Genomic DNA, 26,236 nt, shown 5'->3' on the forward strand with positions numbered 1-26,236 from the left:
GGTGTAGAGGTCCTCCATGGATTGCAGCTCAGACCTGGTGATGTGCTTTAGAGCCTTGCGGTGCAGCTGACATACCAGGCGGTGATGCAGCCAGTCAGGATACTATCTGTGGTGCACCTATTGCAGAGAATCCTAGAATCCATGTTGAGCCTCCACAACCTGCGGAGGAAGAAGAGCCGTTGTCTGGCCTCTCGTTGTGATGGGGTGCATACTGCTCCTGTGGTGTCACCCAAGTGTCCGTAGGCCCAGTCTTTCAAATTTGACTCGAACCTAGGTCGTTATTTAGCCTTAATGTCTGCGACTCCGGAGGATCATAACAGCGGACATACATTTTTGGTTGAACTATCCCTTTAACCATATTTGGGTGAACTATCCCTTTAACCATATTTACTTTAAGTGCTTGAGTAAAAATGTATTTTGAAGCTTTCATTTACCTGTCAACTGTTTGAAGTCTAACTTATTCTGCAGTATGCTGTGCTACAATGCTACCTTGTTACAATATACAGTAACAATCTTAACACAATGAAATAAATGAATGGGGTGGTACGGAAATGCAGTATAAAAACAACACAATATTTTACTCGCATCAGATGTTTATTGTATGTGAACTTGCAGTTTATTATGGTTTTGATTCTTAACACTTTTAAAGCTACTTTTTCTTTCCAGAAAGAACGTATTAGTGCCAAGGGTCAGTGGCTCAAGAGCTATAACCATTTTGGGACATATGATTATGGGCATTTCCGTTCAAAACCAGCATTGGAATTGGGGGAAAAAATATTAAATTGCAGCCACTTGTTCATTTTAAAATAACGGACAACACTCAACATTGAAATTAATTAATTCTTGACAAATTCAAACCTCCTGTATTGCCAAAGGTGAAAAATGGGAATTTATTCTTATATTTGACATTTCATTGTATTAATAATAATGACAGCAACAATAATAATAATTTACTGATTAAAATTCTTGGTCCAAAATTACCTTTTGTATCTCTAACCCCCACTTTCCGTGCTCTTACTCTGAAGGCCCACGCAGACGTCCGGCTCCTCCTCTCTCTCTCTCATTCAAACCGCTTCACTTGCCTCTCTTCATGCAGCAGAGGCAGGAGGTTGAGACCCTCACGTTGGGGGAAGGGTGGGAGCGATAAGCGGTGACCCTCTCCCCCTCCCCCCAAGCACTAACCCCCTCACCCCCCCAACCTCCAGTCTGTGTCTGCTGCAGCTTTGAATTGGTTTCACCTCCTGAAAAGACCCATTCAGCCTGGCTTTAAGTGACTAGTCTTTATTGAGGTGGCTGCGTTGGACAAACAGGGCTGCACGTCAATTGCATTTGCATGTAGTGTGGTGGGGGGGAGATGAGGTTATTGACTTATGCAGTTGTTGATTAATTAGTGTGATAAAACATACCCTAACTACTCCAATGCGTATATACAAGTATGTCATCGAGAGCTCTGATCTAACTACTGCTGTTAAAAACAAACTTCGAATCAATAGTTTTGCATGATGAGCACGCTCTGTTATGTAAACTCTGGACCTGCACGAACACGATCTGTTATACAAGTGGCTCTGCAGGAAAGAACTGGAAAGAATCGAGAGTCTTTGGCGGCGAGGGCCCACGTCTGTGTCAATTGGCTGCAAACAAAACCAGTTGAATTTAAACGTCATGCCCTGCCGCCTACATGCTTCAGTCAGGATTCACCCCAACCTGAATGCTTTGGACATTTTCCTGTTGTTGTGAACATGTCCTTCTGCGTTCTTCATCTGTGAAAGGACAATATTCAGACCCAGTTTTCATCCCCGAGTTCATGTCTAAAAACTGCTTTAGAGAAGTCAATTCACAATCTGTTTTTGTGCTACTCTAATTTATTGGAAACGTTAAACAAATGATCAAATTGCAGGCTAATTATGTCGGGCAGACGATGAGTCAATGTATGAAAACAGCTTGTGTGTGTGAAAGAAAATCATAAAAATATGTGCATCAGAAGAGGACATCTTGGTTTCGACTTTTCTTATTCAGACATGTAATAAACAAGTTCACACACTGAGCATGACAAAACAAAACAAACAGAAAACAATATCAACAAGTGACACAACACATTTTTAAGTGTCTTCCACTTTTGTAACAACCAAATAACAAACGTATGTCCGAACAAATTCCCACGAGTCCACACACCTAGTCCCAGCTAGTGCAGTGAACCTGCGAGAGCACATCTCCGACAATCAAAAAAGATACTAACGAACTAAGAGACATAACCCGTCCCACAATATACCGAGACCGTAATATTATCATGCTGTGACAGATCTCAGAATGTGTGCTAAAATGTTTAAAAGGAAAAAAATATTGACATAACACTGATATGATGGATAATAAAGCCACGTCAAGACATTGTAGTACAATATTTTTTTTAGAAATATCCACTTTTATCTGTGTACTTATTCTACAGGTTTTTTATAAGTTAATGTGTAGTTAGCTTGATCTATAATTGTTCTGCTGGGAGTTTAGTATACTCTATAAAGTTTCTTCACTTTGTCTTTCGTCAAAATGGAGGATTCAAACGGCTTCTTGAGTCCCATCGCACCGCAGGATGTCCCCGGATCCGGCTCATAAATGTGTCCAGAAGTCCAAACTCCCCAGTTTTAGTCCTGCCTTGTCCAAGCTGGGTCCTGTATGGCAGCAGAACAGTGTGAGCACCCACTGGTTCTCCACTCGGACCCTGAACAGGTGCAGCAGAGATTAAAAGGAGAATACCGGCGTCATGTACGGCCAAAGTGCCTTTTTGTCATCTTCCAGTTTGCTGACGACTGTTTCTTTCATGTCTCTGAAACAAACTTCACTCTGATAAACCTGGTTTGAAACTGGCTCTTGTTGAAGAAAATAAAAGCGCAAATTAGATCATCGAGGCTTCAAAAAATGTCATCGTGACTACCTCGATATAACGTTTTATGGGAAGTCATGTAATTGACAGTTACCACGGTGTACCACTTAAAAATTAAGGATTGGTAACCAGTTTAGCAAATTATGTATTTTCAATGTCACAAGAGAAAAGAATGACCAATAAGTCTCACATAGAAGCCATCTTGGCAATGCCCAAGGGTAATTATTTCAGGCTAACAAGACCAGGCCCCCTATCCAAATGATAAAAGACGGCCATAACTGCACTTTCAATGGACCCTGGGGCATAAAAACCTGCATGTTGAGAATATATTGACTTGTCCCGGAAATAAAAAAAAGTTTTGGACACTTTTCCCCCTTCAGTAACAGTTCTGTGACGCAAGGGCAAGGTTTCGATGCACCAACTTCTACCACGAGTCAATCCCCGGTGCCTTATATTCTTTCTACAACCGACTGCATCTGCCGCAACAGCAGTTCAAACAGTTGCGGACCCAAAATGTGGGCTGAGGTCAGTGCAACACGATTGGTTTAATGCGTTTCCGCGCTCAGATGTAAGAAAGCAGACGACTGGCTTTATGAATTTTACGACTGCCATCTTTGCCGTTAAAGACTTTCTATTCTGGATTATTTTAAATGGTTTGTTGGTTTCTCTCCTGTACGTCTGCAGATGTTTAACGCCGACAGTGATGAGTTACAAAACTTGGATGATTGTAAAAGCTGCAGTGAGTTGTGAGTTTGGTGTTTGACAGCTAGAGGGCAGAAAATTAACTTCACTTCATGGAACACAGTCCTGAGATATTATGGACTTAAGCTGTTATAGCTAATGTTTTGCTTTCTTCTGCCTGTTCCCATCTGTCTAGCAGGCAGCTGTTTACATTAGTAACACTTAAGATGGATGTGTCTGCCCATTTGAACAACTTGCGTCCTATTTTCACCTGACTTCATTTTTTTTTGTAGCGAGTTAGTAAATTTCTTTGCAAGCTTCTCGTTAACTTTAAACGTATACAGTTTCATTCTATCTAGGTAGCATAACAGCTTCTTAAATATGTTTGGAGTAATTGGTTATTTAGTTGCTGTTAAAGACTTCATCAATAGCAACTTGCTAATTTCTGTTTCATGCTTGCTAGGTAGCATAGCATCAACTTTTTTGAACTATGTTTATAGCTGTTAGTTATCAAGTAGCTGGTTAGAACTAATCCTGCTGCATGAGAGCTAGGCTCTCGATCTGAACTGTTGCTTGACAGGGAGGATCAGTGAGAAAAACAAGACAATGATTGAAAGGCTACATCACCAGAGAGTTCTCTATAATCAACTTTTCAAATTTCTTACAAAATTACAAGTGTTTTATATCAAAATGATCACTTAAAGCTGGAGCACTGGACTTGCGAATAGAAAAAGCAGTCTTTACATTCAAGCCGTTGTGAAACAAGTAAACTATGAGCTGATTAAGTCTACCAGTGCCAGGTAAATCTCACCGTATATCATTGTACACCAGAGAATGCTAGCAATGATTGGGTTGGCCCGAACCTAAAAGGCGGGAGTTGGCTTTAACAACTATAGCGTAAACCTATTGAGTTTCTGATACTCTGGTTAAAAACAGAAATGAAAGAAAGAAACTATTGGTGTGCCTAGGACATTATGTTTGCGTCAACGATGTTTATGTCATTACTTTCACTGCCAGAAGGGGGAGATAAAAGTTTTGCACTGTAGGTTTAATGCAGGTTTGTTAGTGGGTGTTTACAAAATGAATAAAATGAAAGGCCGCTAAGATAAAAGAAAAATTACTCTCAAATTGACTCGTGCGCAAATTTAAAAAACAAACTTAACACCGGTATTACCCTTTTGAAATCATGTGCTGTACATTCTCTGCCAGGTGCCATTGTGAGGACATGTTGAGCATCACTGAACGAAACAACCTTGCTCCGAACATTATGGAAATCAACAAACGGTTCCACCAGTGTGGCCACTCTGCTGTGTCAGAAGTCCCTCTTCAGCAGACGCAGTCCTGAAGTCAAAGCTTGGAGCGTCAAGATCAGGAGCAAATGTTCGCTGTCACATTGAGAGTTCAGTGTGAGGACACTGGGGAACGAGACGGTTCAGGTTGACAAGGTAGGTAGAGAATCCAGGCAGTGGCTGAGAATTCCATTCCACATGGGGGAAGAATAGGTCACTCTGCCGGCCACTGAGCACAATACCGAGGTGGAGGCTGCACATTTTGTTCAGTAAAAATATTGGAAAACTTGAGAGGCCGGTGCATCTGAAGGGAACCATAGAGGATGAAAAATGCAAAGGTCCATCACACTGTCCTTTGTCCATTTTTTTTTTATGTAGTCTACTGCATCATCCTAGATGCGCTAAGGGTTTCTAGGTCACTTTCTAAACGTGGAGAATTTGCCAAATCTGACGGGTTGGCACCTTGCTCTGACAAATACTGGGAGTCACAATTCCAGCAAAAAGTAAATGATAAAGTGTGCAGCTCTAAAGTAAAAGTAGGATTCCCTTCCAGTGACTTGCAGATGAGATTTCGCTGGAGGTGGATGAGGATTTGAGGTGGGGGGTGGTGGGACTCAATGGGACTCTCCGTTGACTGAGCTCCCCTCTCCCCTGGGTGAGGAGGAGCGAGAAAGCCCCTTCTCTGTGTTTTCCGAGCTGGAGCCGTTCTGGCTGTGGTGGTCCACCACTGATGACGCGGCGCTGGAGGACGTGGCTGAGGTGGGCGAGGGCTTGACCTTCTCCTTAAAGTCTGTAATGATGACCGTCAGGTCCCCAACCGTCACCTCCAGGTGCTGGGCGCTGCTCCTGTCGATGTTTTTCAATCTAGGCCTGATGGTGGAGAGAAGGATTTGAGTAAGAGATGGAAAAAGAAGCATCTATGAATTCTATAGTTCATGAATGCATCCCTATCATTAATATCAGATATTCCTGCTACCTGGTGTAAGTTTGTTTACCTCATCTTCTTGTGACTGTTCTTCTTAAGCGCCGGCTCCTTGTCGGTCTTCTCCTTCTCTACCTTCTCCTTCTTTTCCTTTTTGGGCTGCGAGGGCAACACAAACTGCTGCGTTACCTGCTGCTGTGAGACGAGCTGAGAGACGGGACGAGGCTTCCTGATCCAGGGGCAAGAGGAGGGAGGTAAAGAGAGAGACATGGAGAAGGGAAGAGAGGGGGGAGACAATGTGGCAGATTAATGAGAGGGAAAATCACAGTGAACACCTAGCTCCATCTAACGTACCACCATAATCAAGAGCCAATAATCACTGCCAGTGCTGGTTAGGAATAGAGCCGCTGAAGTGTTCTTAACACTGACAGCAAGTGGCCACACACACACACCCACACTCCCTCAGCGTGCATTCAGAATAAAACCCAGGATTCAGCCATCTGTGAGATATGCAGAATACCTGCACAGGCTTGTGTTGGCACCCACCCACAGGGATACACACTGACAAGATGAGATGCGTTTTGCTGAAAACAAAAGATGTGACGGGAATTTTAAGTGTGAAAAGGACACAGTGTTCAGAATGCACGTGCATGTATGGTTGTTCAGGAGGAAACTTAAAACTACGAAAATGCGATGCTGTCACGCAAAGGAGCTCAGCCATTACTGGAAGTACAATGCCACGTTTTCATTGAAGGTCACACCCGACGTGTTTTCACCCCTTTCTTTCCAAATGTAAAACATTAACATCTCCTACACTACAGATCTTGTCTCATAACTCCAGGGGTGGGTGTAGACAGTGCAGGGTTTCACATTAATTACTTAGAATGTGGCAGCCTGCCATAGTTTCATAATGGAACCATTTTTATTTTTTTACACTTTTCATAATAAACATGACATATCTAACTTTGTGTTTTGTGCCGTCCTTTCATAGCAGAACTGTATGCTGAGCTCTCTCTCGCTCTCCATCGGCTGCACCAGTATAAACCCTGTGTCAGTGTGTCATCAGAACAGTCAGGTTTTTAAAGTCCTTGCAAGCAGCCTTCATCATAGCTGTGTGTGTGTATGTGCTAGTGTGTTCTCGTGAGGGTTATGCGGTTCCCAGCAGGCGGGGAAACTGCAGTCTTACTTGTCACTCAGTCTCTGTATGTGGACACTCTAAGACCCCTGTGCAGCTACCGCCTCAGTTTGTCTCCTGCCAATTCTTCTCCATAAGCACCAGTCTTTACTGTCGCTAGAACCCCACAATCCCTCACCAGCTTCCAACTTCCTCCACAATCAGTTGTGTTAGGGGCTTTTGTCCAAGTATAATACTTTCTTGTCGGCTCTACAAAATTTAGAACATGGATCTGATATGAAATAATCACACAGTGTAACGTGCTTCGCCAAATGTTCCTCTTCAGTCACATTCTTATCCTCTGAGTATCAGTGGTCTAAAAATTGATGCATTATGCAATTGGTCTTGTAACAGTTTGCACGCATCAGGACTGATCACATTTCTCTGTGTTTGTCGAGTGTTCTGAGTCCGTGAGTGTTGAAAATGCTCTGTTGAGAGTCTCCACATCTCGGCATCCACACGCAAATAGGCACTTATGCACATCACAGCCTGCAGATACTTCACCTAAAGCCACATGTATGTACAATTCGAAAGAAATGAAAGGCATGCAATTAACAGGCAACACAGTTAGACCCATGTCTGTACACATGAATGCATGCACGCAAACACACACGCAGCAGTGAGCAGATGAAGTATCGGGGCATGATGAGAAGAGCAGAGGAGCACAGCGTGTCTGTTTTCTGAGCTCTGTCAAGCAGTTGTACTTGAAACAACAGCTGTTGGAACCAATTTCATATTTCACAAGCCAGTTTCTGTTTAATAAGATAACTAATATATTTAGCCAAATCCCCATATGCTGTGATATTTGAAAATAAACCTCCTGCTCAGAGAACATAAAAATATCTTCAGTCAGAATTTAAGCATTAAAACTCCCACAGTCCCGAAAAGGAAAACGGCTTCAGTGGAGTGTACTAACCTGTGTGTGAACCCTTTTGAAAACGTATTGAAATGACAAAAACGCTGCGAGGTGCTCCGTGAAAAGAAATGTCCTTTTTGCACTTGCCTAATGTCATTATAAGCAGCACAGCACAAGTACAGAGTGAACTAGTTGCAGAGATATGCGACACAGAAAGAAATCGAGCCTTTGAGGCTTTTAGTTCATTTTCTACGAGGACATGGTGAATATAAGCCGAGGCTGCCGTCTTGTTCTGTGGGCAAAGCTGTTGTTTAACAGTTCTGGGATGACCTAAATTGGGGCCCAGCTTCAAAGAGTCGTCTTCTTCTTTTTTTTCCTCCCCTTGACTTACTACTGCCCTCACAGAACATGCAGTGACGCTACTGAGGCTTGAGTGGAAATGCAAATGGGTCTCTTGGCCAACATAACTGTCTGATAGGGAGGAGATGTAGAGATCCTCTAATATGTCTGTCTTGTCAGCACAACGTTACAGAAGTGCTGACAACTCTCTTTTTTTTTTTTATAAAAAAAAAGGCAGAAGCATCTCAAAGTCCTCTTGTTTCCAGCTCGAGCGATTCGCGGCTCTCTCCTTGACATCCGTTAACTCCTCCGGCAGCAACAAAGGCGGTGTCTGGTGCTCTTGAATTTACTGGAGCTTGCAAACAAAGCAGCGGCTGTCTCCTAACACAATCGAGCGTCCTGCACCCGGGACAAATGTTGGCAGCTTCCCGAAATGTAAAAAGAAAACAAGACTACTTCTCCCTCGTTCAAAACCATCTTTTTTGGTTTGTTTGTTTGATGAATTCAGTGTGATTTAATGAATCACTGATGCCTATTAGCGCAGCAAATGAGCACAGTACAACGGCTTATAGGAACTGTTGGGGGAACACATCAGCCCTTTCCCCCAAAGATCTCTTCAATATAGCCGTCTGTCCAAGTTGACATATCTGTCTGCGTCTTCTACGTGTATGATACCTCTTTTTCTCCCTCAAATATTTATTTTCTTTTGGTTTTCAGCTTCCTGTTTTTGTGTCTCGGAAAAATTAACACGCCCACTCGCTCGCGGTGAATGTTCCTGACATTTTTCCTGCTGTACACTCGGACGTTTTACTTGGTCGCTGCCAGGAAATGTTATGTAAAATGTCTGGCGTAACCAACTCAGATATTTGTGTTCTCACATACAGCCCTTCTAGCAAATTTCTGAAAAACGTTGGGACTTCAGTGAATGTCTGAAAGCAGCTTTGGTGTTTGCTTAATGTCTCATTAAAGGGAAAAAAGTAATCTGAGCTTAATAATGATCCTTTCTTTAGGACTCAAAGACTGTCTGTGCCCAAGAGCTATGAGGCTCTAGCTATAAAAATATTTTCAAATTCCTATTTTCCTCATGCATTACAATGAAATTGATTCTCACCAACAGAGCCAGCTCAATAAGCTGGAGGTGAAAGAGGAGACAACCTAATACCACGGTGAGGCAAAGCAGCCGCTCTAAACAGAGCTGCCTCTGTTAACCCAATCAAATGGTTATTATCTTAGCACTTAGGCCTCAGAGGCTATGTGTGCGCGTTTTTGTGAGTGTCTATTGATTGCAACAAGAATTTCTGTGCCTAATGTAACGGCCTATTCTTTCTGACATTAATACTGCGTGTTGGAACTGTTGTTCCAATCGATACATGCTCTACTCACGCTATTCCACGGCAGCTAATGGAGTCCTACATTAGGAAATTAGGACATTACGGAGAGGGATTAACCCCACAAACCCAACTGTATTTCCTTGAAGAGGGGAGGGTGAAGACAACAGTGGACATAAGTCACACTTGCTTTGGTTTAGGCTTTTAATTCAGAGAATGTGATCAGGAAAACAGTCTATCAAAGAGGATGATAAGGAGGATCCTAAGACCAAGCATAACTCTTGTTTTAAGATATGCGATGTTCAGGACCGGAATTTGTCTTTCAGATATTAATAATTCAGCGGGAGATTTTCCTGGTCAGACGTGTTCAAATCAAAAGGAACATATCCGAAACATGCAGGACGTGACGTGAAAAATTCTGTCGCGAGGAAAACATGCGTCTTTGTTGACAGCACATCGAGACCGGCATCTGTCCTCAAAAACAAAAGCTCTCAAAGTCCTCTTGTTCATCCTGAGATAATTGTGTTCTGTTTTGCATCCGTCATCAACGTGCCCACTCGGTCGCTGGGCATTGTCAGATGGTTGAATATTTAAAAAAACTTGAAAATGTCAAGAGCAACTGAGACAGACATTTATGTTCTCACATACGGCTCCTTGAAAAATATCTGTGTTTGAAATCCGCTAAAATTAAAAACCAAGGTTCAAGGAGAATCGTTACAGCCCTAGTAAAGATGAACTGGTCCTGTCACTTGCTGTCACTGATCCCTCAGCACATCGTGGGCCTGGGGGGGAACTCTGGCCGCCCCTCTTCTCAAATGTATCATCCGCACACACCCACACGTCATCTATCATTATCGCTATCTCACTCGCCTCTGTCCTTCAACACTCCTCTCCCTCCTCCACATGCACCCACTGACCTCACTTCTGGCCTGTGCTCGAGAACAGGGGAGAAATAAATACAGAATAAATAATTAACGTCCGTCATGAACCAACACTACAGGAAATTAACGCCTCTGGTTCGGATCCTGTCACAGTTGGAAAATGTTTCTACATGACCGATTCAGTGGGCGGTCACATTATGAGACGGTTATGTTTCTGCCACACTGGTCAAACAGGTCAACACCACTGCTTGTTGTGAATCAGCATTTGGAACAGATGGTGTGTCTGTGTGTGAGCCAGGAATTTCCAAATATACAAATGTGGTAATAACAGACTTTATAATACAGATGACTTTGCAAACTCCTGGTTTATTAGATTTAATCCGATTGCCAAAGAACATCTGCCGACGGTTTTATTGAGTTTTACTACATGTCTGGTTGAACAGTAATAATAAACCTGCACACATGTGCTGTAATGAATCCACATCAGAGGGTGAAATGTCTGTACAAGGACATAAAGGCCGACAGAAGAGGTACAAATCAAGCATCTTGTTTTAGAAGTTGGAGCAGTATTTAGAGGAAACCTTGCATGTCTTTACAAGTATTTATATGGCACCCAAAGCCCTATTTAGGACAAGTCGCCTTCACCCATTCAGGCAGAAATGAACACAGCGTTTCTATACACAGGACTTTTACTATCATCCACCATTCACACAATGTCAGCCGCCGTCGGGGGCAATTTGGGGCTCAGTATCTTGCCCAAGGACACTTGGGAATGTAGAGAGGAGGAGCCAGGGATCAAACCACTGACCTCTGACTTCAAGGGGGCCCTTGTTTGGGTGGGTGGACTTATCGGGTCTATCTATCGGACAACATTGCCTGTTTTATAATATTGTATGTTGTACTGTTCTTTGCTCATACAATATTGATGTATTATACCTGGCCCTGGTCATATTATTGTACTGTATATTATATAGTATCTCTTTGAGATGGTGATACTGTAAAAAGCACAAGGTAAATAAAGGGAATGCGTTAATTTGTTCATTCATTAAGCGCGTCTGTGTTGTTTATGTTGAAATTCAAATATTCTGCTGATATCTGTCCAACACTGAAGATGACAATCTCCTGTCTACTCGGCAGAATACAACCTCTCATCTCAGCATGCTCACAAACACACACATATTCATATAGAGTGTGTGGGGTCGGGACAGGTACAGAAAGATGTGAACGCTTCTCAATCATCATGCTCACACTGTTTTATGGCTGAGGCAGTCAAATATACAAAATGAATCGCATAAAGAAGCCAGCTGGACTTGAAATGAAGAGTTGGCTGATTAGTCGGCACTTACAGAAAGCTCTGGTGTCATTCAAAAGGCTGCAGCACAGGACTGCAGATGTTAGGACGGCTCGCTAACATTTGTCGAGTACAGTGGGTGATGAGCAAACAGCCCACACGACAGCTGATGGACTCGTGTGCTTGCACAGATATCTTTTGTGAGGACCATTTTGAGCCTTTGACGTACAGAGTGAGGACATTTTGGACGGTCCTTTTCTGACCCACTTATAATTGACTGTTTGAGGATTAGGACATGGTTTTAGGTTGGAATTAGGTTTAGGTAAAATAGGGTAAGGGTGAGGCATTTAGCTTTGATGGTTAAGGTTAGGTTTATGAGCTAAGGAATGCATAATGCCAAAGAGTGTCTTCACTAAGATAAATGTACAAATGTGTGTGTGTGTGCGTGTGTGCTGCTATAGACAAATCCCTCAGTTCCGGCATAATGATTGTAAGATCATTGCGAAACAGCTTATTTTATGCCCTGTTGAACACCCTCGGTTCAGGTGGAGGAGTGTGAGTGTGTGTCACGTTTTCTATCAGCAGGTTGTAGGCTGCTCCTGGGAGCTCCTCCAACCCAATGATTAATGTCTCTCCCTGCCTGTACTTGCTATCACCGGGCACGTGTGTGTGAGTGAGAGAGAGACAGATGGCTCTCCACGTCCTGTGGTTTATGACACCATCTACAGCCTGCTCGCCACACTCTACCACATTCTCCTCACACACACACACATCCACACAGAGCAGTATGTCATGAATCAGTGTCACCATAGTAATTACAGGCTTATCGTGTAGCCATAATCTTGAGCCACAGTGACGTGATAACAGCCAGCTTCATTGTCCCCGGTGTACGCTCGGTTTTGTAGCCTGTGCGAGCGCCAGCACCAGTAAACCCACACCACTGGGCCCACTGTGTGACTTATAGAGGATGTCATAATTCAGATGGGCTTATAAAACACTGATTGGTTTGGTTTACATGCATTATACCTGTTTATAGATGCAATCTGTGTTGTTATTTCACTTCCTCTATTTAATTGGTTGCCGTTATAATGGCAGTTTATCTCCGCTGCAGACTTGATGTGGCTCATAAAAGCGTTGCTACACACTCTCTTTCCCCACACTTCCTGTCTGTCATCACGGACTCTATGAGGTGGGAGTCAAATGTGTTGATATCTGCCAGCGATGTGTTTCTCTGTGGGGAAATTAACACAGCAGCCAAATAGGGAGCTGTTAAGGTGGAATGCGGTAAATACGCTTTTTCCCTTAAAAAGGCTGTTGAGTGGAGGAGGGCAAACCTAACCGAGAAGCTGTTTTCAGACATGAACAGAAAATTGGGTATTTTCCTGACTTTGTCTTTCAAATGTGAAGGACGCAGCAGGAGATTGTCCACGTCAGACATGTTCACAACAAAGAGGGAACTGGGGAGATCATGCATGAGGCAGGACAGGACATGACATGAATTCTACTGTCTTTGTTTACAGCACATTGACACTGCCCTCAGCCCTTATCACCAAAAGGTCTCAAATGTCTTTGTCTTTACTGGTGATATCTTCCTTTGTGTCTTCTATATGATATATTTGTAAACTTTAGGTTTTGGGATGTGTGTTAGAAATGTCATCAGCACGCCCACTCAGACATGTTACTAAGGGGCTAGATTCAGGAAAATTTGAATGCAACTGACATTTGTATTCTCACTCACACATCACCATAAAACAGATTTTGCATGATAATTTGCATAATCCAAATCTTAAAGCAAGGGACAAGATTTTGGCGCCAAAAGCTTTCCGTTTCCGACTTTGACCACATTTGACTGCCTGCAGATAATCATTCCGTGTTGAGAGTAAAAGAGATGTTGACGAAAAAGGCATAGTCTATTCAATCTTTGCATTCAGATTCAGATAGATGGTAATTGAGATCAGCCAAAATGTTGTCTGGACCTAAAACATCTACTAAAAGTCAATAGTCGATTCCTTTCTCATATACAGCCCCTCAGAAGACTTTCAGGAAAATGTCGGAGAAACGGCCTTATAATATGACAGAGATGTAAAGATGGAATTACTGATTTTACATCTTCATTCAAGTTCCTGTTGTTTTAGTACAAACATGAACACAGGCAGTTTCATAATATTGAAATACAGAGAACTTGCACTTCAAACTATGAATTTCAATGAAAAATGTATCTCCAGGCAGCATTTAATCTATGCACAATTGAGCATACAGCATTATATGGTGTATTACTATTCCACAGAAGAAGCACTTATTTTCCCCAATGCAGCTAATCTGAGAGAAAAGAAAAAGAGATAATTAATCTTATACTTTTTGCAAATCAAATTGATTCTAACCCAACTTTGAGAATCAGCTCTCTCTGCCTCAGCTCCCGGTTTCCATTTCCCATGAATCTAGACGACTCCAGCGGGCTGATGATTATCTCTTGTTTATGATGGATATCTGCTGAAACCAATCACTGGCTGGCTGCATGAGAAAAAGGCTTTGAAGCGGCAACAGTTTTATTGTTGGTATCTGCATCGGAACATTGTGATTCCTCTGCTGTGCTCCCTTTTTTTGGGGGGGGGGTTTGTGATCACATTTCTTTTCAGTTCTCGTTTATATGCTGCTGGTAACGCTTTTATGTTGATCTGAAATTATTTGACAAGGGACAGAGAACTGCTGTAAAGCTAGACTGGTAATCATCTGATCTTTTCAATGTTGTTTCAGATGAAAATGCCCAATATTTGCTTAAGATTGCAAGTTTTCTTTGCTTTGAGGACTGTTAAAGAGACAAAACAAGACATTTGACTTTTCCTGGATTTGGGGAGACTGTAACACCTTTCAGCAGATGAATTTATGATAAACTAGCACTTAACAGACGAAAGCAAAACTCCACCAAGGCCCAACAGTTCCCTTAAATTGAATCAAGCTGCCCCTCCAAACCTACTTTCACACATGCATATCATTTCCCTATATGTGTCCAATTTTGCCACAGAAATTGATGAGAATGTTTAAACATTCTCTGTCTCACAATGGAAAAGAAAGTGGATAAAAGATAAGTTTCTGGATCTTCCCCCTGATCTGGATCCGCACCAACATTTAATGAGTTCCTCCCTGACCCAAACCGCATCCTTACACCAGGTTTTGTGGTTATTATCAAGTAGTTTTGTGTAATCGTGCTTGCAATCAAACAAATGGACCGGGGTGAAAACATAACCTCCTTGGCTGTGGAAAAAACTATTTGGAGCCTTACCATGTTGGTATTGGCTATTAAGTACTTCCCTTAATGCATGGCCCTGCTGCTGTTCTTCCTCAGTTTTATTCTTTGATATTAATGTTTCAATAAAACATCCTGGATAATTCAGACTGTCATGTTGAAAGCTGCATTATTTAGGAGTAAGAGAACAAACTGGATCTGCGCCAAATGCACAGTAACAGGTCAATTTTGAGTGTGTGGCACTGCACATGAACTGTGAGGGTGAGCTTGTGCGGAGGATGATAAAACAACATCTAAGCAGCCAAAGGCTCCCAGGCAGCCAGCAGGCGCTTTTACTCATTTCAGGCGGAGCCGACCAAAAACCTTCACATCAGTCAATCTGTCACCGGGAGATGCCTAAGGTTGAGTTGAACTTTTGAAAGGAGCGTGGGACGGAGACGCTGCTGAGAGACGGTTGAGTAAAAGGTAGCGAGAGAGCAAACACAAACGAGAGGGAGAAGTAATACTCCAGAAACCGGATCGAGCTCACTGTCCTGACCTGTAGAAATATGATGCTGCCAAACAAGTTCTTCAGCGTGCACACACCGAGTGTTTTCCCTGGTGGGCCCGACGAGTCAGAGCTCAGCGAACAGATTCAGAGAGTTGAGGTGAGACACGCACACACAGTGCTCTATTACAACCTGCAGTATTTGCCTAAGGAGGGTGATTAGATTCGGGCTTAACTGCTTTCTGTCAGCACCTTCACACACTCACACACCTGACATTTTCAGCTTTTGTTCAAAACACCAGACAAATGAAACGCGTCTCAGCATTCATTTTGTATTTCCAACCTCATGGTGACACCCTAATCCAGAACAAACCTTCATGGTTGAACGGGGCGGGGACCTTCACTATCTTGCTCAAGCCAAGTTCACACTACACTACGTGCTGTCTTGAGTGGTCATACTCCAAATTATGTTGAGTATAGTGAGTTTGAATGAGCCCATTCCCATTCTGTCACATCCTGCTCACAGAATGACACATCGAGCTGGAGGATCAGAAACACTTCGGCGGACATACAACTGTGATGTTGTAGTCGGGAGTCTGCGCCTATGGATTTGTGCCTTTTGAAGAGTTCACACATCGTGGCCACTGCAGATCAAAATCCCTTTGCCTTTGACCTGGAGCTTTTGTCAGCTTCAAAGTCGTTGGTGACTGGAAAATCAGGCTGAAATAGTGTTGTGTGAACTAAGCTTTATCAAGGTTTTTTTCTATCTCGTTATTTCAGCTGATGCAGGAATCAAACCTGTGACCTTGCACTTATCAAACAGCCTCTTTTTATGTACTGTGAAGTTCATCTATCACACTGGCTTTCAAAAGGCTGGGACTGGGGGCCAAAGAGTCACAGCAGATAAAACAGCCATTTTTCCCTGAGCAAAGTCTTGAGGTAATCAGGCCGCGTTGTGATCTGAGCTCCTTTATGATAGCTTTAATTGAATACCCTATGCATGCAGCTTGATCTAGAGGAGCAACACATTTTTCCATATTAATCTGCAGAAATGACTTGGGGAAAGAGAGAATGTTTAAACACGCGATTTCGGTTTTAGGCCTTGATCCACTCCTCGAATTTGACTTCCGAGCTTCAGAAGTCAGGTCGCTCTTTCTTCCATTTCAACTCTGCCGATCTGCCCGTCAACTTGGATCATCAGACAGATTTAGGGGCAAGATGTGTCCTAAAATTCATAACGCATTCATCTTCATCTCCTGACCCTATACATGAAAACTCTTCCTCTGAAAATACTTCTCTATCTCATCTCAAAATGGTCCCCCCCTTTCTTTAAGAAGCCATCACTTCTTACACTTGCTTAAGAGACTCAGATCCTGTCGGGAAAAGTGACATTTCATGTATCAAGATAAGGCTCTCAAGTGATGAATTGATTTTAATCCACGGAACCCACTCTAGCTGTCAACCCCGTGACCTTCAGGCTATAAGGGACACTTCCTCTCACAACCGGACACTCAGCTCCTGCCTGTGTGAAATGTGAATTCATTAAATCACGGTAATAGCTCAGTCATGCTTGTTTAGTAACCAGTGAGAGAATTTGCCGTGTCCTGCATTTTATATTCCGCGTGGTGTTTTGCCCTTCAGCGCCTACACCTGGCTCAGCGGAGCAAACCCGCACTCGTCTGCTGTGATCGGTCATTAACAGCTGCGACCACCTGTGTGGCCATTTTGCTGCAGCGTTCACCCCCGTGTTTCGAGTGCTTACGTGCGGCCTTGTGCAAGAGCGTGAACACACTACTACTGCTAAAACCTTTTTCTGCAGCACTGCAGACGGGAGGAAGAGTTATTAACATTAAATAAGACCTTCACGCGGACGTTGGCGCTGGGTTTCAAGGGTGTAAAGGAGAATTCCAGGACCTTTGCGTGCTCAGAACCTACGTAACTACAACAAAATGATGTCCAGATGGGGGAGGACAAAGGATGTCCAAGCTTCAGTGGATATTCCTGGCAACCCCGTGGGCCGCTTGTTTGTTACTGAAGCACGCCACGGTCTCTGAAGCATCCTCAACAATCAAAACTCGATTGCACTAAAGCTGGACCAGATGACAACATCATGTCTGCTGCTCAGGCTCTTTGTTTGTGTGAGCGGCAACTGTGTGTTCAGTGTGTGTGCCTGTGCATCAGGAACGTGCACTTGTGTGCGAATATGTATGCAGTCATGTGTAAAATTTGCATGTTGAGTGCATGTGTGTGTGTGCGTCTGACAGCGGGCTGATTAAGCTGTTGCATAGTAATGAGCTATGGCTGTCTGTCTGGCAGCTGCTCTGACAACCTCTTTTCACAACTTGGCCCTCCCACTCACACACACACACACATAAACGCAGACTCACACACACAGGCGTATATTGTGTACTCGCACGCACCAACAAAAGAAACAACTCTGAACAGATATATGAACGAAGAACTGCACCACATTGTTGTCATTGTTAAATCCGTGGAAAAGTAAAGTTGCGTTAAAGCAGACGAGGATAATTAACAAAGGGTTAAAGGAGATCACGTAACGACACACTGCTTCTAATAAGCCGAGAGGAAACGGCAACAACTTCTCTCCTTCACCCTTTTGTCTGTTGTTTTCATCCGGATAATGACTGCCACTCAGGAATAAGTCATTTCCTGCTTCAAATCACTGATGTCAGGAGAAAATATCATCCACAGGCGCAGGGAGGTGGGGGGGGGGGACTGTGTGTGTGCATGCTGTGCATTTGTATGCTTGAGTACCTGTATAGCACCCCCACCTCCCCGCCCCCCCTTACACATATCTCCAGGGCAACAAGATTGATGTGTGCGCTTTCAAGAGAGCGCCGCGGCTGTCCCTCATTTCACTGAGGTCAGTGTCGGCGAGGGAACATGGAGACTAATGCGGCGCGTAGAGGAGGTGTGACGAGGAAGGAAGTGACAAATAAACATGTTGGGTTTGATAAGAGAAAATATGCAGTAAACCAGTGTTTATGTTCACAGACTGATTTTGTCTGTCCAAGGGAATCACTGGGAAGGCGTCAGAATCTAAGGCTACATCCACATTACATTTTCATTTGAAACAGTAACTCAGCTACAGATTCACATGGTGTCCTCAGTACTATGGAGTTTTAGATCCGATCAAAAACCGTTTGGAAAACCCCGCTGGCCCTGTTTTGGTTTGAACACTTTTAATCTGGACAGGCAGAAACAGAGATGTTGCAATAGAATGATGCTGGCACTCGCAACTGCTTGCTGAATGTTTTAGGTCTGGACGTATCCTTCTTCCTTTTACAATGATACAACGGCTTACATGCGCGGCAGATGAGCTGTTATTCTATCGATCTGAAAACAATTCCTGTGTCCAGTGGGACCCGAGCCGGACGCACACATGAGTGGTTGTGTTGTGTGTGTTTTTAGGCATGTTAGTGTGGACAGGGATTCAAACTGATACAGAGCCACAACGTTTGAATGTAAAAATCTGAGAAAATATAGATCTAAATGTAATATGTGTTAAATTATAATAGTTATTGTGGTACAGGGGGCAAACAAAGGGGGGGAGGGTGGCAGTGGGATCAAACTAATGTGCCTGTGGGGAATCACCTCAGTCTCAAATGGATGGTGGACCAAAATATCAATATGATAATATATGGTTGTACTGACTCGAGAAATGATCGAAATGCTGAGCCAAATATCAATACTTACGGTTACTTTTATAGATTTTGGCCATTTATTGGTTATTTTACATTGGAATAATGACGTTTGGACACTGACAGGTTAAAGTGTGTTTGTTAGAGACTATAGAGGCACTAAGATAAGACTTCACCAATTTATTTTGTACACGGCTTCAAACCGACGCCAATCTGCAGCGAATGAATACACAAATCCTGCTCTTCCCCTGTTCAGGGTTCTTTTTGTGTTATTCCTCAGCTACACAGTTGTCACAAAGCATTGCTAGATGACTGTCGTACAATGTATCGCTAAAAACTGAATTGCTGTATCGTGATATTTTCGTTATCGGGGGCCATGTATCATAGTCCCAAAGGACCCCCCCCACACACACACAGCACAAACACACACACTCGTGCAAAAGGGGCACATCCATCCTTACCTTGTTGAAGTCCCCTTCCTCACATCACACATCATGCACTTGAAAGCCTCGGCCGTGTTCTTGTACGTGCACACGCTGCAGTCCCAAAACCCCTCGTCGGAGGGCTTCGGTTGACGCTTCGGCCTTTAAAACAATAATAAGGAGAAAATTAAAACCCAGATGAAGGAGGTGGAGGAGGTGGTGGAGGAGGAGGAGGAGTGAGTCCGCGGACACTATCGACAGCAAACATCACGGTGAGCCTGTGGGATTTTTAAGGGGGAAATCATGTGCGCGCTCTGTGATCCAACACTGTAATTGGCGATGAGCTCTTTAAAACACACACACACACGCGCGCGCACACACACACATGCAGTGCGCGCGACACCGTGAAGAAGAAGAAGAAAACCCCATTTTCAACCCCCCCCCGACCAACGATGTCCGCTCAACCCTCTTCGTCGTCGCCTTGAAAGCACAGCGAACTCGGCCCCGCGTTTACCTTGTGGGACTCCGCTTGTCGCCCATGCCAGACCGGGGTTCCTCTGGAGGTGCTGAGACGAGCACGGCTCCGGTTCTTTCTCTCCAACGATGATTCTTTTCTCGGCGGAAGGGGGAGAAAAAAAAACGGAAGCGATGCGCCCGTCGTGCCCGCTCCGCTTCCAGCTGTCGCGGAAACTCCGCTTTGGGAAATGGTCACGTGAGGCGCCGGGGCCAATCACGCGCCTCGCTGTGTCCCGAGGCTGACATTCCTCATGGTGAGTCGGTGAGGCGTTAGCGTGCCCGCTGCAAGCTCGGAATTTTCCCCATTCACCGAGGGCATTAATGTGTGGTTGTTGGTGTTCTTGTTGTTTAATTGAATGCGCGCGAGCGGGATGGTTTTAAAAACACTTCAGGTTTGTTTCCTACATCAACCTACATCAGACCTATTGATTTGAATATTCTAGATTACAGATTACACAGGAAAGATTTGAAAAAAACTGAAGGCCTTGAACTTGTATATACATGTATATTATAAATTATTTATAAGAATGGTTTAACCTATTGTATACAGTCGGTAAAAAACGCTCAGTACAAAAACAAAGCCGACCTTAATAACTATTTAAGAACTGACCTTTTCTTATAAGAACATAAATTACTTATGATTATAATCACCTTATAGCCCCCAATTGATTTAAATTATCTTGCTAATGGATTATACAAAAGAGAATCAAAATCTGTTATTGGGACAAAAAACTAAATGTAGGAACATAAAAGACGACCATATAAATTATAAGCAATCATAGTTATATATGTATTATAAACAGTCGATTTACTGGACCATAAAACATAATCTAGGGCCAATAATGCTCAGTACACAAAACCAAACATTAATTGGTTATAATTATAACACATACGGTTAGATATAAATGACTTATAAATGTTTGTGTGTGAAAGGCAACGTTACTTAATCTATACAGATGAGGGCTTCAAAAAAATATCTGTGACTTCTAATCATCGCATACAGAAGTAGTTAGCTCTTTCCCCTTGACGTTAACGCCAACGTTTCCCCATTTCCGACAGCACCCAAACGCAGCAATAGACAGTAGCTGATGTTGCGTCTGCAGCAGCAGCGCGTGAACACGCTCCCTCTCTCTGTCCCCTCACATCCCTCCATCTTTGCGTCTGCTCTATCACCGCAGACTCGCCGCACAGGTTCATCGTGAGCACAGACGCGTGAAAACATCGGGGAATCCCTCGCTTTGTTTTCGTGCTGACGCAAGCGAGCTCCACAGATCCTCCCAAAAACCTGGCCCATTTCAGGGATTAACAAAGTGGATCCACCGCTCACGTCAGTAGATGGAATTCTACCGCACTGAAACCCGGATTGCAGTGATTTAAGACGATGCAATTTGTAGGATTTGCAAAGACTCACATGTGCGGATGTCAATTTTGATCATCTTCCTAGCTTTTGAGAATCTAGCAACTAAAATAAAATGTTTCTTTGGCAGGTTATTCAAAGTATACAATCTTTTACTCATCAGACGTACTCGTATACAAAATAAAAACAATAAAAAGATCTGTTTAATATCCTATTGCCATTTGCTGTATTAGGGCCCGAGCACTGACAGACAGTGAGGCCCTATTATAATTATTTTAATTTAATTGTTTTATTTGTTTTTAATTTAATAATAATAAAAAAAATGTATTTACCTCATGCACAGAAGTGGTGTATGCATAATTTAATTAAAAAAATATATATATATTTAACTTTGCTATCCAACCGTATTTTTTAAAATATATTTTTTAAATTTACATAGTGGAAGATATTGTGCAATGAATAGGTGGTTGAGGTCTTGCCAACACGACAGCCTGCCAAACTTTAGTTTAACTTGTATTATTGAATTTTGTCAAAATTCTTCACCTGATTTTGTATGAAAGCTGGACTAACCATTCATTTATTTAGTCTGTCATTAAGAAACATTCTTTATTGACTGACATAAAAACATACAGGAAGAAACACAATCAACAGTCAACCAAAGAAAAAGGCCACAGTTTTTTGTAAAAATGTCTCGGCTCGTGAGGGTGGAAAATGAGGCATCTTATTATAATACATACCCCCCCCCCCCCCACTGTAACACAAAGAACTCAGAAAATTCAATCCAAATGGATGGACCAAACTATTTGGTGGCTATTTACTGAATGTTCCTTATTATTAGTCGCTGAGCTCCTCCTCGTCGCTGAAGTATGCGCTCTTCTTAATCTTGGGTTTCCTAGAATCCGATGATGTTGACGCGTTCGCCTCTTGAGACAAACGTGTCTGCCTCCTCTTTTCCTCCTCTTCCTCAATATGGGCTTGCTGGAGGGATACAAGGAAGAAGAAATATGACAAATTGGTGATTGTTTAGTTTTCAAACTCCTATAACTTCCATCTCAAACAATGATACATATTAAGTAAACATGTTTTTTTCTGTAGAATTGTTACAAGTGATGTTTAGGTCAAAAGGACAAAAATATTACTAGATATAATTCAGAGTATAATACGCAGTAAACTGAACCAGATGTATACACTGTGTTTTAATTGTTTTCTGTACTATATGTGCACACTTACCTCAACAGCTATAGCTTGGCTAAGACTGTCTAAAGCCGGGTCCTCTCCCCCTTCTTCACTTTCTTCTTCTTCCTCTTCGCTATTAGCAGAAAACGGGTAAGAATTAGAAAAACTGTCAATTTAACAATATCTCACAATATTGGCTTTAGTAAATACTTACACATGTTCAGTTTTTAGAGCCATTTTCTTCTTTTTCTTTTCCTTCTTCTTCGGGGGCTCCCTCTCTCCCAGTATGTTTTTGGGGCACGCGTAGCTCAGATGACCTGTGTCCTGTGATTTTATTCAAAAACACAAATAAAATGACAGTCAGACAAACTTCTGAGATATTTTTTACACACCACATTTTATGTTTCCCCCTTTTAGAAAGGACTGGAAATGAATAACTTGCAATCGTGATTCAACAAAGTTTGATCCTCACTCACCCCACATTCATAACATTTGGTCTTGTCGGTGTAATTCCGCCTCCTTATGAACTCAGTCGCTCGTCCGTTGTCGACTGCAATGCTCGCTTTCACCGTTCTGCCAAACAACTAGGACATGAAAGCATTTGTGAATATCAATTAAAGAAGCATCAATAGCAAGGACACTGAAAGCCTACGCTACAATACAAGGACACCAATATTAACTAGATTAAGAAGAGAATATTTTCTGGTTACCTTAACTTGAATATGGTCATATTCTGAATAAGCAATAATTAAGAGATCTGGAGTATTTCAACCTTAATAGCATTATTTAGACATGTATATGTCTTATCTCATTATGGAGTTTACGCAGCATTTGCAACGACACATACCAGTAGCAGGATGTAATGCTCCGTAACACGTTAACAGGAATATGAATTGACTATTCTATGAGCAACTCACATAAACATCACAACTGAAACTATGTCTTATTTAGAATAAGGTTGATAGTTGAAATATTGCTGTGGCACACAATATGTGAAAACACAAAATTAGACTCACCACTTTGTTGTTTATTGCTCTTGCACAGTTCTGAGCCGAATCTCTGTCCAGGAAGAGAACAAACGCCACCCCTTTACTCAGCCGGGTGTCTTTATCTTTAACAATTGTGACCCTGAAACACATTTGAAATGATGACACACATAAGAAGCATTTAAGTGAATATTATGGGTGATCTGCACCAGCCACGGTTTGGTTTTCATTAACAATCATTCATGATGACAGAACCAGGACTTACTTGACAACTTTTCCATATTTGGTGAGCAGCTGAAATGACACAAATAACACCGTCTCTATATGAGTTTACTCTTATTTGTGGTTGACCGATATGATAATTAATATAAATTACCTTGTGAAGATCACTGTTGGTCAGAGAGAAAGGCAGGTTGGACACATACACTGTGCTTTTACTTGGTGCCAACCCTCCACTCATCCTGGACACACACAGCACACTGTAGAGACAAAAGCACTGTCACAAATTGTCTGAATAAACGATAAACAACTAGCTACTTAGCTAACCTTTACGCTACACTTCACTAAGTCCACCATTAATTCCTGTCACGTTTTACCTTATCAAGTTACTACAAACGATTGATTGCCAATTATATACACATTTCATTAACCGAACAACTTACCGCCACCATTAGAATGTTTTGAATTCGCTTAAAATCGTAATATTTTGATGCAGGAAGCTAATGGCTAGGAAACGGCAACAAACGCCACACTTCAACGTCGCAGGTTTATGACGTACACTCGCCTCTCGTCCAATGAAAACCCGGTTGTCCCACCCGGAGAGGCTACGCTTACTATCCGATCGAGGAGGGTGGGATTGTGTTTTGCTATTTTGCGTGGAATATACCACCTTTTCAGTGTAGGTTAGCACACGCACTTCTATCGATATACACATTTATACGTTGCTTTCTATGTCGCGGTAACGTTACGCTAAGCGCTGGATGGAATGAAACGTGAGGATGTTTGCAGCAGACATGGAGGCTAGTTAATTAGCTATGCTAGCTGCTAGCTCTCCATGGAGACACAGAAGCTACGAGTGAATTACCGCTAAACAGGAGATGTTGCGTTTGTTTTTGTGACGTTGTTGTTTTGCGGGTGGGTCAGTTGCGTCTCAACGCGTTGTGTGCGGGGGTTGTTAGTAAAATGGATGTTGTGGGTCAGTGTGTTGTGCAGAAAGTAACCTCAACAAGCTCAGTAACTGGATTCGTGTTGAAATGCAAACACTGCTCCTTCGTCTTGTCTCATTTCGTGCAAACAGAGGTCTCCCTCCTCAGCTGGTCTGTGAAGACCTCTTTAGAAATACAGGCACGAAAGTCATTAGCTAATATATGGTGTTAATTGCTGTTTGTCGTTTTGCAGATTGTGCTGATCATCTTATACAACACACAGAGTCCAAAAGTAAGTTTTTTACCAACTCTGACAGCTCATCAGTTTAACTGTGGTCTAGAAAAAAAATTGAAAATGCCTCTACTGTTACAAATTAACAAAACAAGGTAATTTACTAGAGGATATTTCAAGTGGCACATACAAGGTTTGGGTTCATATTTAGAGATGTATGTATTTTGAAAGTGTTTTCGCATTACTGGCTGTACTGTTGCGAAAACTAGTCATCAGACAAAATGTATTGCTATCGTTTGCATCTGAATGTCACATGTAACTGTTTTTTATTAATGGTTGTGTGGGATGAAATGTTCAGTGCACTCAGCATCTTTCACCTTCTGCCTTTTTGCAGTGACGTACAGGAGAGACAGGAGCATACGAGAGGTGTATGATGAACGCTTTTTAAACGAGAGACCAGTGAGTGTGAACCCAGTAGCTGCTGGATCGGTTTAGTTTTTCATAGTTTAATACAAACACAGTGAAGAATACTATGTCTTTTGAGAAGCTGGTGCAAGTCATTTATTGGACAATATGGAAAGAGAATATCACAGCTTAGTTAACTGAGAAAATTGTCTTCATGAATTTATTTTCCGTATCAGCTAAATTGGCTTTTAAGCAACTGGTTAAAATATTCTGTGATAAAGCTAAAAAGCAAATTCACTGGTTTAAAGTACATGATAATGTCCAATCCATCAAATGGACCTGTGCTTTTGCAGGGTCCGTACCCACGGGCAGGTGGACCAGTGGAGAGGAGGGGCCCCTTTGTCAGACCTGAGGATGACTACACCCGGGGTGGGTACGAGTACGAAGGAGGTCCCCGCTTCTTCCCGAATGGAGGCGCCCCCCGGAATTACCATGAAGATCAGAGGAGCTATCACGGCGACAACCTTCATTTCCCTGCTGAACGCAGAGCCGTTCCACCTCCAAGAAGGGTGAGTGCCACGTGTCACACATGACTGCGTCACTTGTGAAATGCATATGAGCTAAGGCAGTGGATACAAATGAATGAGGTACAACTGGAATCAAATGGCAGATGCATACCACATGAGTTAATCATGCACACATATAACCCGCCAGCAGCAGGTGCTACAGTAAATGGTTAACTTTAGATATTTTAAACTCTGCCCTTACAAAGTTTGAGTTTCATGCCACAGCGTGTGTCAGACATTTGCCTTGTTTGATTGTGAAATAGCATTATAATGGCTTCGTTTTTTTTTTTTTTTATCTTATAGCTTATTTACTAACTCTGGGTCATTTGGTCAATACTCAGCCTGTCTGAAATTCTTGCAAACATTTTCAGTCATGAATCCAAGAGATACGATCACGTACAC

The 26,236-nt window shown here is 42.6% G+C and overlaps 2 protein-coding genes across 3 annotated transcripts; both read right to left on the minus strand.

Moving 5' to 3' along the window:
• Positions 1 to 1,992: 1,992 nt before the first annotated feature.
• On the minus strand, positions 1,993 to 20,126 carry yaf2 (YY1 associated factor 2). The gene is made up of 4 exons (XM_053415422.1): positions 19,966 to 20,126; positions 19,491 to 19,613; positions 5,841 to 5,996; positions 1,993 to 5,715 (listed from the first exon to the last, which is right to left on the minus strand). Exons 1-4 carry the CDS (start codon positions 19,989 to 19,991, stop codon positions 5,460 to 5,462), a joined length of 561 nt encoding a protein of 186 aa, XP_053271397.1. The 5' UTR covers positions 19,992 to 20,126; the 3' UTR covers positions 1,993 to 5,459.
• Positions 20,127 to 21,916: 1,790 nt separating this feature from the next.
• zcrb1 (zinc finger CCHC-type and RNA binding motif 1) lies at positions 21,917 to 25,826 on the minus strand. 2 transcript variants are annotated; one of them, XM_053415426.1, is made up of 9 exons: positions 25,631 to 25,826; positions 25,124 to 25,128; positions 23,863 to 23,947; positions 23,752 to 23,780; positions 23,517 to 23,628; positions 22,977 to 23,084; positions 22,715 to 22,824; positions 22,555 to 22,633; positions 21,917 to 22,302 (listed from the first exon to the last, which is right to left on the minus strand). In XM_053415426.1, exons 1-9 carry the CDS (start codon positions 25,796 to 25,798, stop codon positions 22,159 to 22,161), a joined length of 840 nt encoding a protein of 279 aa, XP_053271401.1. In that variant the 5' UTR covers positions 25,799 to 25,826; the 3' UTR covers positions 21,917 to 22,158. The 2 variants fall into 2 exon arrangements, with proteins under 2 accessions (XP_053271401.1, XP_053271400.1); XM_053415425.1 differs by lacking the exons at positions 25,124 to 25,128; positions 25,631 to 25,826 and adding an exon at positions 24,149 to 24,283 and having other exon boundaries at positions 23,863 to 23,965.
• Between the last annotated feature and the right edge of the window lie 410 nt (positions 25,827 to 26,236).

The sequence above is a fragment of the Pleuronectes platessa genome, chromosome 22, assembly GCF_947347685.1.
Source record: "Pleuronectes platessa chromosome 22, fPlePla1.1, whole genome shotgun sequence".
NCBI classification, from domain to species: Eukaryota; Metazoa; Chordata; class Actinopteri; order Pleuronectiformes; family Pleuronectidae; genus Pleuronectes; species Pleuronectes platessa.